The sequence below is a fragment of the Phalacrocorax carbo genome, chromosome 5, assembly GCF_963921805.1.
Source record: "Phalacrocorax carbo chromosome 5, bPhaCar2.1, whole genome shotgun sequence".
In the NCBI taxonomy this organism is placed as follows: domain Eukaryota; kingdom Metazoa; phylum Chordata; class Aves; order Suliformes; family Phalacrocoracidae; genus Phalacrocorax; species Phalacrocorax carbo.
This window is the reverse complement of record NC_087517.1, coordinates 57,887,478-57,900,589: the sequence shown is the minus strand read 5'-3', so window position 1 is coordinate 57,900,589 and position 13,112 is coordinate 57,887,478. Positions and strand designations below refer to the sequence as shown.

Sequence of the window (13,112 nt, the reverse complement as noted above, 5' to 3'; positions counted from 1 at the left end):
ACACGCACAGGAATATACCTATTTAACAAGCTTAAAGCAGACGACTATAGCAGCAGGCCGCGGTCCCGCTTCTCTAACTTGTTTATAAAGTTTACCATGTTTACAATGTGACTTAACAGAATGGAGTAGGTTGCTTAGCATCAACCACCTCAAAGTTACTCTGCCTTCCGTACGAGGAAAAGCAACGCTGTGGTGCTCTCCACCTTCTCTATGAATTAAGAGTTACATATTGAAAGACCTACCTATGTAAGTCTATGATTTTAAAACCAATCTATCATGACTGAAAGATTAAAAAACAAGAAAAAGGGAAAGAATTATGAAACAAAGATATTTGCACCTCAAATTTAGTCTCAACGCGGATGCTGTCATTTGTTGTCTTAACTCATTCTAATACCATACCATTAGTGACTTAACTCCAGAGCGCTTTACATATTTAAGAAAACATGTGGTGTTTGCTACAGGCAGTAATTTCTTACATTTGACTTGAAAAGTGTAATCCATCTCCCAAATGTACTTGCACTGCAACTTCTTGTTTGAATATTCTACACATCACTTATAAGTAGCTTTTCATCAACAAATAACTTTAAATAAAAGGGAGTGAAGGGGGGGAAGCTACCCACTCTCTCAAAACAGCATTGCACAACCTAATGTAAGTTACGTTAAAAAACTTAAATTTTTCTGCAATGCATGGCACTAGTGTTACTTCCAGGTTTTATGCTGTGCTGCTGTAAAAGTAGTTGAAACTTGTTTAAGCACTGTTTTCTCAGCAGACACTTACAGATTGATAGCAGAGCACCTGACAGTAAGCATAGTCTGAACGCACAAGAGTTGCTGATAGGACCACTGACTCCATACTTCAGGTTAAAATGAACAACAGCTTTTATCATCTATCATAATTTAAATTGAAATGGCATTTCTTTACTTCCAAGCTTGAAAAAAGGTCACGCAGACGTGCATACCTGTCTCCTAACTAGGTCCCATCATCTCCTTCTTCCCCCCACCCCCAAGAAATTCAGGTTTTGGAAGAGTCAGAAAGAGGCAATGTGCTTACCCCCAATAATGGTTAGATCATCTTTAATTCTAGCACCTGAAGTTATACAAGGGTTTGCTTAATAATCAAGTTTCAAAGAACTGCTGGACACATTCAGTAAGGTGACAACTGTGCAATACCACTCAGTATTTCAATATCAGGGAACATACTCTTGAATTGTTTAAACACAATCCACAGAACTCAAAATTAAACAGCCATCCACAGTTTAACTAAACAATCAGTTAAAAGTCTTACAGTTTTATAATTCACATAATGGTCAGTCTTTAGTACGGGATACTGAGATTCATTAGAACACAACACTAGATTTTACTCTATGGGTGTGTTGGGCAGGCACGTAATTGACCATTCTTGGGTACAACTGAAAGAGTAAGGACAAGTTTACCACAGTTTGGCAAATCCCATATTTTGTCAGTTAAAAGTGAACTGTGAGAATTAAATACTCATCTTTACATATACACAAGTTATGCTGTGAAAGCATATTTGCTTACAAACATATAAAAATACTTGTTAACTAGTTTGATAAGAAAATAATGTATAAAAGTATATAGCAAAAACATTTAATCATTTCTGACAATGGAAAGATCAAATTCATTTTTATATCACATGAAACAAAAACAGCTACAGTTTTAGTTTTCCTTAATCCCTTACCCAGAAATACAAAGGAAGACACAATTTGTTTCTAAACAAATGATGTGAAATTTCTTAATAAGCTGAAATGCCTCAATCCAGAATGAGCTGAGGTATTTGGCCATATCCTAAGAGTAGCAGTAATCATCCTGTAGCTGTTCTGGATTCATAAAATAAATACAGTAGACTGTTTTGGCCACTGAAATAAAACTGCAGCATAAGTGAGAGATGAAAATTTTTGCTGACAATGAAATTCAGTGTAGGTTTCTTAAGGCTAGCTGAGTACTCAAGTCTAATTTAACTGAGGGCAAAAAAGCCAATCCACCCTGTTTTTAAAAGGTATCCTCTATACTTCAATATAGGTTTTTGTAATAGCTAATGAAATGTCAGAAGTAAAAATAAATTAATTCACAAGAGACAACTTATGCATGACTTCAACACCTTGTCCTACACGGTTTGGTTTCATCTCCTTTGCGAATAAAACTCCACAAGGTGCAAGCTCTTAAGGGAGAGAAGGAAGGAACTGTGGTATTAAAGAAGCAGCCTTAGTGTTTTGTTTTGAAGTCTGCCCCAGGATGACCGAGTCTTCTTCAAGAACTATTCTGCCAGCTTCTTGGACTAAGGCTATTCTGGTGACCACTTTTAGGACATGCACATAATAAGGCTAGACCAATACCAGAAATAATGTAAAATGATGGAAAGAAAAAAAAAAATAATCTGGCAGTTGATAGCTTGGCTCTTGGGATTCTCAGAAAATAACACAATGGCAGCCTTTCTTGTCTTTTTCTTTCCGCGCTGGCTCTGGTGAAGGAGGACACTCTTGTTCTTGAAATTTCCTGGAAATAGATATTTCAAATTAAATCCACAGAATCATTTTCAGTTAAATAAAAATAAATATTTAAAATTATTAAAGTGTTCTCACACTTTTGTAGAGGATGGACTTGCTTTTGACACTCAAACTACTGATTAAATGAGTGATAGTTTTTTGGGGGTTTGCCTTCTGTTGTTTTTTAAGAAATACCAATTTTTACAGAAGGTCAATCTCAGATTTAGTTTACCAGGCTTACTTACTGGGTGATCAGTAAAACCTGTGATATTCAGGTGAAGAAATTCTCTTTCAAATACATATTACATTTATGTAAACATTTTTCCTAATATACAGGAATATTTTATTGTGGACACCATTGGTCAAAGTTTACAGGTAACAGCAGGCAGAATTTTCTCAGTGATTTCGCATTACATTTCAATACATTTCCTGTACCTATCCATTAATGTAGGAACATTAATTATCTGGTCTCAAGTTATCATACCTTATAACTCTGACAAGTTCATGAAAAGCTTGGTCTACATTCAATCTGATTTTTGCTGAGGCTTCCATGTATGTTACTTTAAGTTGTCGTGCTAGCTGCTGACCTTCCTCTTGTGTCACCTGAAAAAGACATCAATCATTAAGTTCAAGGCTTCTGCAGGCACGTTCATATCAGTAGACACTCCAAATACACGTTAAGAGTCTATTTTTCTCAAGCAATAATACTTATTTGGCCACAGAATAGTTTCCACGCTGTCCACATAATACAACTGGGAAGCAAATCCACATAATACATCTTTTCAAATGCAAGTGAAAACTTCAAAAAAAAAGTTTCTGCAATAGACAAAGATTGACACTCTAGAGCATTTCCCTCACTGCAGCTGCCTCTTCTTCATTTCTGCACAAGACCAAGTTTTCCTTCATAGGAAGATGAGAGTCCCTCACTCCTCAAAACAACAGCTTTAGTCAAAATCTGCTGGATACTAACAGAGCTGTGAATACTATTGCTAAAAATCACCCTCTCCCTGCCCCAGCTAAACTTTGGGGGGGGGGGGGGGGGGGAAATCAGATCAGATTACTACTTTTAAAACAATAACTGATGTTTAGCTTCTGAATTGTTTATATAAAGTAATTTAAAAAAATCTTTATGACACAGCAAAATATTAATACAGCCAGTTTTAAACATAGCTTAAATGACCGATCTAACAAAAAAAAAAAAGAAAAGATGAAGCCTTCAGGCTATCCAGAGATATGAAAGAAACCCTGTCTACCTCTTGACTCCTGAGACAGAGGAGAGGGAGATGAAGAGGAAATAGTGAGTGTCATGAAGAGTTGGTATAAAATTTGAAGTGAAGAAGCAGAAGGCAGGAAGCTAGTGGACCATTATAGGAAGGAGGAATAAAGTTGGTCACAGGGCACAACCAGGGGAGATCACTGCATATTTTTGGATGAAGTAGAAAGCAGCGAGGTCAGACAACAGCGGGCCACCCTGAACAGTGCGAGGCATGCAAGGCTTCAAAGGGAAGGTCACTCACAGGGCCAGGGAGGAAAGGGCAGCTTTCAGTGATAAAAGGAAATACAGCAGATCTTGCCAAGACAATGGCTAGTGGAAGAAATGTCAAAGGATCAACATTTTTCTGTGAAAGCAGTGTAAACCAGCATGTAGAGGACTGATACGATATTGGGGGGGTGGAGGGGAGAGCATTTCTTCTTACTTTAGTTTTGAAAAGGCATTCAGGTATTCACTTAGATTAATAAGCTACACAGAAATGGAAACAGAAACGGAAAAGCATCACTGGGAGCGTTCACCACAGGGCAAGATACAAAAGTACTTTTTAGCTTGCAAAATACTTTCCTAACAGCTACACACATGGTTTGACAGCCTTCACACATGGTGTCTCAACAGTTGATTCATCTGTCCTTAGCACCTGCCACTGGTATTATATTCGTATGTCTACCGCTGAATTGAGGGCCATTCCCACTAAATCCTCATGAAGCTCTACAAGGAGCTCCCAGCACCTTGCACCATTAGCTGGAGTAACTCAGGATGCATCTGCTGATCTCAAACACTCACGGAAACTATGTTTGGAACAAACTCACTTCTACCTTTCACCCCCAGATGCTGAAATATCCTTATTCCAAAACTTGAGAGGGCTACATTTTAAGAAGTATTCATAGCTGTTTTCTGGCACATTGATAACATTGCAGAATCCCCCCAAACTCTTTATACATCTCTGCCTCACTCACCAGACAAAAGTTAAGAGTACAGATATGGCAGCTTTTGCAAAACTAACCCCCTTTACTTTTCTTCATCCCTTCAGAGCCTACTGTAGGCCCAGAAAGTGAGAGGCTAAATCTAATAAAAATAAATAACTGTGAAGGAATGTACAGTCCTGAGGAGAAACTGAACCCAGTCTTTAAACATATATGGTTACTATTTTCTTCATTATTGTACCTCTAATGTGCTTTAGATACAACTAAAACTAACACTGTAATAAAGCTAAGCTATGCTTCCCCAGTTTTCTGCATTTAAAATACTATAGATATAACAAATGCAATAAGGGCTTTAATGTTCTAAGACCTGTAATTGCTTAATTCCAAAACAATCTTTCTGTCAGTCTTAGGAGTATATTTTCAAGCAGTTTGTGGTCAGTTTTAGCTACCTCAAAGTCAGTTTAAAAGAAATATTTGGGTTTGGGCACATTACAGAAGCATTTGCAGTGCCCAAGCTGTAAATTAGAGGCCGGAACATACCAGCTCCATTTTCATAGCTGAGGGAAATGTAGTAAGTACCATAGAAATACCTGAGAACAAAAATAAATTTACATCTTTTTATTCTCCCTTCTCATGTACGACAACCCTGTGTCATGACAGACACTTCAGTAAGTGTAATGGGAGAGCTTATTAAATGTTACCAGCAAAATAAAAACGAAGTTCTTTTTCTTTAAAGAACACTATTTTATTTTGACAGAAGTAAAAGAATTACAGATTTTCTGGCAGTAACTGTGTGCATACGCGTGTGTGCATGCATTGGTTCTGCAGTTGAAAATCTCTCAGTTTTGGTAAGCTTAAGGCTGAAGACCAATGGGAATCACTTATGATACTTATCCTTTGTTTTAGGGTATTTTACTGCTTGTTTTCAGATATCATTCGTTCATGCTGACTGTCCAGTCAGTAAAAGTTTCTCAAATTAAACACTATTACAGAATTTGTTAGTGAGCAAGTCAAACCTGGAAAAGCTTATTCCCCAACTCCATAAGTAAGTCTTCTTACTGAAACAGTTTCCATTTGAGTATCTGCACAAGAATACTGTGAACATCTCTCACATGGCCCTCCCTCTTCACTATGGTATCTCAGAACCGTTAGGTATATATTCATTCCTGGAGTTTCTATTCTTTCCTCTACCTAAAGCAACTCTACAAGGCTGCCTAACCTGACACTGCACCTGTATTTTGCCTGGATACCATGTAGACTAAAGGTCATGCTGCACTCACCTCAGCAGGTAACAGTTAAGTGCTTCCTCAAGTCTGAGAGGAACCCATTTCTACCTCATGGTCACCCTGCAGTGCGCCCTGCACAGAAACACTGCCCACTCCTGCAGAGAGCTCCATCACTCCTAAACATGCATCTGTCATCCTGATTTTCTGCCTCACCAGCCAACCCACACGTGCTACTAGTTCACACTTACTGTGGTCTACCATAATGCTTTCCTGTAGGGGTAGTTCATTGTCCACTCATTCTATTTCCTCCGTATTCTCATATAAAAGGTCACTGTGGTACACACAAACTGTGGTTATGAAGCACTGACACATATTCAAACAGACTGACTTGCTGTATTCAAATACTGCATCAGATGCCTGATAGCTAGTTATCCATAAAGCTCAAAAATCAGGCCAGCCATGGGAAGACCTGAAGGTACGATCCATCTGTGAGAACATCGCTGTATATGGCCACAAAATCTACCACCTCAAGAAGTTATTGTCACACTTTCATACAAGTTCATGATAGTTAAGAGAAAGGCCAAAACAAAATTATAATGATTTCAGGTAGGCCACCAGCCAGGTCCTTGCATCTGTCCACCCCTGGAACAAGCCATCTCAGGCCAAGCCATTTGTGAAGCAGCAAACCTGCAAAACCAATACATTAACGGTTTGTTTGCTAGCATCTAGGCTGATGCTGGTCAAGGTCAAAGCACGAGGCTGCTTGCCTGGGATCATCAGCTTTTCCAATCATCTGTCTGCGTATGAACTGAAGTCACATGAACCTCTTTAAAACCGTGCTTTAAAGGTATCTAGATGATCTTAGCACTAGATCACTGTATTAGTTCAGTCATGATGCAAAAGCAAGAACTAGCATTTAATGAAACCCAAGCACTTTCCTGTTGCAACTTGGAATTTCCTTGAAACCCTGCCATCTGGGGAATGATCAGACTTGACCCAGTTTAAGCTAGCAGTTATCTACAAAGTCATACATACCCTGCACTGACAAGTCTACTCCCCTGGCAGCAGTGGTTATTACTAAAACATCTGGTGCTTTACAGAATTGTCTTACTGTAGAAACATCCAGTGTTGTCCAAGTTGTACGAAATTAACTCATTTAAGAGAAAGACTGCTACGCAGCGTTTACTTTATGGAAAGACCAATGAGAGATGGTGCTTCAAGTTTGGTTTCACAGTCACCAACCTGTGACTGACTGGGGACCCTGGAAACACTGGTAGAATGTCCTTGCGTGATAACGAATAAAGCTAAAGATTAACGCCTGCTCATCCTCTAATAACTAATTTTTCTTTGTCAACCTAACATGTAGATATGGAGGACTTCGCCTCCCATTCCACAAAGGCCACAAAATTACAAGAAGTCTGCTTAACTCTATTTACCTATATAGTTATTACCTTAACCAATAGCTATTCCAAACTTCCTTTCACCTCTCTTCTTCCAAAAACACCTGTGAGTTGGCCTATAGTATATTACAGCCACCACTATTTTAAACTACACCTTCAGTATGCTCCTAACACTTCATCAGGACCATACTATCATTATCTGTGTACTTCTGCTGTACAACCCAGTTCCTTTACTTCCTGAGAAACAGTTGCCTTCTGCCTGCTGCAGGAGGCTTTAGTTATGCATCATTTGCTTCCAAATATAAGGTATCATAATGATAGTACTCTGTACTGTGTTCAACTACAAAATACAGTTACTTGCATAAAGGTGTGGTCAGACCCTTAAGACATCCAAAACTTTTGTACACGTTTAGCTCTTTTCAGCTGCAGGAAGATTTGTGTGTTAGTTCTATTGAGTATCATTTGTTGATCAAAACATGCACTAAAACTTTTACGCTCTCTTACGAGAGGCAGCATGTGTTCTCTGTTATTTCACTGGGTTGCCTCCTGCCTTTTAGGAAAAAAAGGCAGATGCCTAGTATAAGCAGTTTTGCTCTAAAAACTCATACCCAACTTCCTGAATGTCTATAAACACTACTTAAATTCTGAAGCTGGGAAAAAAAAGTGCATTTGCCATTAAACAAGTTTGAAAGAGCACAACAACTTCTTGTAGAACTGCCAGATAAGAAAGCGGACCGCAGTGTGACACTAGCCTGACTGACCAGGTTTAGAGTAACTCAAGTGAGGTTTCACACTCCAGTAGACTGAAAATGCAAAAACACAGAGAACTAGCGCTTCTCACATTTTTGCCTGCAAAAGCGTAGGGGGAACGCCCTCACTTCCCAGTCACCCCAGCACGCCTAACCAAGGTGAGGGAGTACTCTTGCCTTTGTCCCCAGACCTCCCATTGCAACTGCCTGAGCAGCAAACCTGTAGCCGGAGCAGGATGACCTTGCTTGTTAGGCTGAAGTTTTTCCATACTTGGGGGAAATGCTGTGGCAGGACTAGCTTTCAGCCAGATCAGCAAGCTGATCCAACTCACTGGCTGGATGCCTGCCTTGAGAGTTCACATGATGGAGCAGAAATAACCCCACCAATGAAGCAGAGACTCTGGCTGGGTTTAACATCCAGCTGATAACATCTAACTGCTTGGCTGCTGCCAAAAGGCGAGGTCTCACTTTCTTCCCCCCACCCCAACTCCTCCCTGCTCTGCTCCGAACCACAGTCCCACCCCTTACCATGCTTCAAGTGCTGGCACTCAATCTTTCTGCAAGCTGATTTAACTCACACAGGTCCCAGAAAGCCATTCCAGCTCGTCTGTTTTCTCCCCATCTAGAGAGATGATTCAACTCACAAAGTGCTTCAAGTGAGAGCTAGGGCCAGCAAAGGGAAGAATGGGAATGTGAAGTCAAGAGTGAGGGCAGCCTCTCCCTTCTGAGGACTGACTCTGTCAGCTCAGCATCACCGAACCTTCAGACTGACTTAAGGACAACTGAAAGACACCACATGATAGGGAAGGGGCAAGGGAGAGTTAAGAACACCTAACTAGCTGTTTCAGCAAACCTAGAAGTGCTATTTCAGCTACATTAACAAAGGCTGTCTAAGCCCCCAACTTATCAAGAAAGTAAAAAATCTACCAATTTGCATGTAAATTGTATGAGCAATAGCACCAAAAGTTATGCTTATCAGCATCTAATCAATTAGGACAATTAATGTAGCCATAAAGAGAAAAAGCAGCTTTTGGGAACACATACTTTTATTTGTGTTCAGATATAAGCAGCAAAACTGCAAAGTTAAGCAATTTGAACACGGCTACTTTGAGACTGAATGTGTACCTGCACATCACCATCTGAAAAAGTAGTAAGGAATCAGGTATGGAGGGTCTAGCAGGAGAACAGGTGACAGGCACCTCTTCCTTTAAGGGAGAAACAGTTGCTGTGTAATAACAACAGGAAGGTGGAAGAGACAGAACATAGATCATAACTGTTTCTAGAAATTGATCTACAGGATTGTCAACGACATTTGCAGTTATCCTCTGAGAACTGGGGCTAACAGCGATGTTATTTCCCTCCCAAAGCATCTGGATGTTTGTCCTTGGGCAATTACAGTTTGCAAAACAGTTCAGTTTCACCTACATGGTGTCCACAACAACATTTGTGCATGAGATAAAGTACATTATGTTCCAGGACCTGCAAGGTTAAATTTGGAAATTTTGATGGGGATATGATGGTAACTTCAGAGTGAAAGAGTTTGACTTCTGTCTCAGGGACAGGGCGATAGTTCTGTGCACGTGTAAGTATGTGAAGTTACTTCTGATGAGCTTGTGAGCTAATTCTGTGAAGGCTTCTTTTAAGACATTATATTTCAGCATAGATTTTAATGTTCTCATGACCTTAACTCAGATTCTGGGATAAGGAGGCTGTGACAATCAAGGGAGCATAACTCAACAGGAACTTTGCTGTACTAAAGGTTTCATGCAGTATTCAAGAAATCCATTCAACAACCATGTACCAATCCACTAAACTCTTTCACATTTTGAACCTATCTTGTGTTGTCCCAGCCACTGTTTTTTGACAGAAAAAAGATTTACTTAGCAAAGAACAAAACTTATGTAAGCACTTGTGGACAGAAACTAAGTCATGTCCTGGTACACAAATCTGAGAATATCTTACTGTATAAAGCTGTGTTTTCCTTGTGAAACTCTTAAAATAATTACAGCAGTTCTAGTAATACTTAGTTTACTCTCAGCTAAAAATCAGTCGTGTTTTCTAGCAGGTTTTGTCATCTTACTGTCTCAGGAGAAAATTCTAAACTTGTGAAAAAAGTTGCTGAAGAATACAAGTTTGACACCTATTCATTTCCTGCTGAGGTAGTAAGACTACTCTCATTTTAGCTCAGTTTGATTCGTGAAAATCAGGAGTAAGTAGGAAAAACAAATTGAAAGCTCCTTCTTTAAATAATTCTAAACTAAATCTTTTAAGCTCTCTTACAACTAGAGGTGAGGTTGAAATCTACTAGTTTCAAAACTTTAATCTATATAAATACGACAGTAGTCGTGTTGCTGTACTTCCAACTTTTAAAGCTTTAAGTCACTTACACAGAAGATTAGTGGCTAAATAGAAAACAGCAAATGGCTACTCATTTATACATAACAGCAGTGAACAGCAAAAGCAACAGCACTAAAGTCTCAGGATCATCAGAGCTAGTGCTGGAATGCACTCTGCTTGGCATAGCACGCTATGGTGAGTAACAAAACGGAGGAATTAGACACGTTCATGCCTGAGTAATCAAGTCATGACAGAAAGCTCTCAACTCTCTATGTGAATAGCTTTGGTCTCAACATAACCCCTCTGAGTCAGATGTGCTGTATGTGGAATGCCATCATGCTTCTAAGATTCAAGTACATAAAGCGAGTGCAGTTACATTTCTTGCGCTGGAATTAATATGTTATGATTTTTTTTTTCACTTGTTTCTTGTTCCCACTCTACTTTTGGGAGGAAAACTGAAGTTTCTAGAAGAAAGTGAGCAGTAACTAATAGCAAATGAATTACCTGTCTTTGGTGGTCCAGATCTGCTTTATTACCAACTAGAATCATAGGAAACTCATCACGATCTTTCACTCTAAGAATTTGTCGCTGAAACTTATAGATTTCTTCAAAACTGTAAAAGAATAAAGTAGAGCATCAGTGTACTAATTCATAGATTCTCAGGTTCTACAGAAGTTCAGAACTGATGAGCCACCTATTCGGACTTGCTCTGCCATGCCACACAAGCAGACAGCTGCAGGCACTCCGACAAAGAGTCCACTGTCACAGCATGACCAGCTAGAGAATTATTCAACACTCAAACTAAAAAAATCCTCAAGTTAGGAGCATGCTATGCACTGGACTTAGGTGGGGCTGCAGAGTAAGCAAAACATTTACTGTGTCTCAACCTAGAGGGACCCGGACATCCATGTGTTGCAGAGAATCAAGCAACCATAGTCCATTCTACAAATACTGACTCTGGAGTGCAACTCTGACTAGCACATTCAAACTACAGTCTAGAGACCCCGGTGATCAGTATTTCAGCTGGCAACCCCCACAGCTACTTCTGGAGATTTTGGGGGAAGCTATCAAAGCTGGAAAATTTTATTTCTTGAAGAACAGAGAAATGGCAGAGCTAAATGATCAGAAAGCTTTGCAGTTACTAAGTTATACAAGGTACTGATGCTGTTCAGGCAGTAAGGAATATTCCAGCAGTGCTTAAGAGAAGATGAGCAAAGCAGAAAGCTTCTCCAAGGACAGTATATTAAACAAGCTAATTCTGGCCTAAACAAGGATTTTGAGGGGTCGGGGGAAATAACTGCTTTCAAGTAAACACTGTTAAAGCTACATCACTACGTGAGGGGCTTCATCAGCACAGATGTTTGCAGGCAATCACACATCCTTTGGAGCACACACTTCCCAGGCACTGTATTTAATTCCAGGCATATAGTCTGAAGCCATTTACACTTAGACTTGAAAACTAATATTTAAAAGCAATATGATCTTCAGTAAGAAAGCTGCATTTAAAAAACAAATAACAGACATGACAATGCCAATCCACCTCATCCATACAAAGCTAACATGAGAAGAAAGGTGAATTAGAAGGTATGCCACTAAGCATAGTTGGACCTCCACTTATATGTGGTTTTAATATTCTGCTCAGAAGTCTGTAGCAACTGGAGGAAAAGAGGTGAAAGTAACCAACTAAGCCATCTCGATTTCTTCATTGACAGGCAAGGTAAGTCTTGAATCAAATGGATATCAGAACAAAAATTAAAACTCTGCTCTTCACAAGTCTTCGAAGGATTTCAGAGAGGAGAGCGATACGCAGGTTTAATGTATCAAAATCTGCTTAAAATCAAGGCAGACCCTTAGCCAAAACAGCAAATAAAAACTTAAGATTTTTTGACAAACCAAGGAGTTCACATGAAGACTTCAAAAAGATCTACAGCCCTCTGTAGCAAAAATATTTATGTTAACACAAGTGCTCAGGATGTCTTAAATCCACAGACCCAGGTCTCTGACAGAAGTGCAAGATTCTCTTCTGGACAGTACATCAAGGTGAATTTATACATTTAGCAGCCTTCTTAAGTGTAAGATGCAGATCCAATGGAAACACACCCATGCTCCATAGAATATTTATCTTAATTATCATTATAGACAGAGCTGTTAATAGGATCAGAAGTAACTTCTTAGAGCCTAGATTAAGGCAGGGGGTGGGAGGGCAGCACAAAAACCATTGACAAGTTTGTTTTGGTTTTTTGTCATTTTACTGCTCTTCTGTTGCAACTCGAAATAAGTGGAAGAACAGGTCCCTGAGCATTTCTCCTTTATTACTACGTGTCTGATAAGCTCAATGGAGGAAGATCACAGCCAAAATATGAAGTGATTGTCTGTATATACACAGCAGTTCCCTACTTTTACAATTATCAGGAGCTACCTGACAAAGCTCTGTGAGCTTTGTAGCCTGTAGTTTAAATTTCTGTCACTTCCAGAAAGCCAGTGTTCTGGACTGTAATGAAGTGCTTGAATAAAGTTGTCTTTTTTTGTGTATGCTTTGAAGTCATCTATTACAAGAGACAGATACTTTCAATAAGTGATGGGTTTAAAATGGGTTTTCATCAGTGCTGAAGGAGTGTCATGCCACAGAATCTAAGAGTGAACATGTACTTAATATTTCTGTTTGAGATTATTTCAACAAAGGATAAACAACAATTTAAT

General features: G+C 39.3%; 1 protein-coding gene across 3 annotated transcripts in view; it reads right to left on the bottom strand.

Moving 5' to 3' along the window:
• Positions 1–1,057: 1,057 nt before the first annotated feature.
• The window catches only part of RRAS2 (RAS related 2), a 49,262-nt gene continuing 37,207 nt past the window's right edge, over positions 1,058–13,112 (bottom strand). For all 3 annotated transcript variants that reach the window (XM_064452644.1, XM_064452647.1, XM_064452645.1), the window contains 3 exons: positions 10,917–11,025; positions 2,989–3,107; positions 1,058–2,514 (listed from right to left, as the gene is read on the bottom strand). In XM_064452644.1, coding sequence (XP_064308714.1) covers positions 2,427–2,514; positions 2,989–3,107; positions 10,917–11,025 — 316 coding nt within the window. In that variant the 3' untranslated portion in view covers positions 1,058–2,426. The remainder of the gene's footprint in view (positions 2,515–2,988; positions 3,108–10,916; positions 11,026–13,112) is intronic.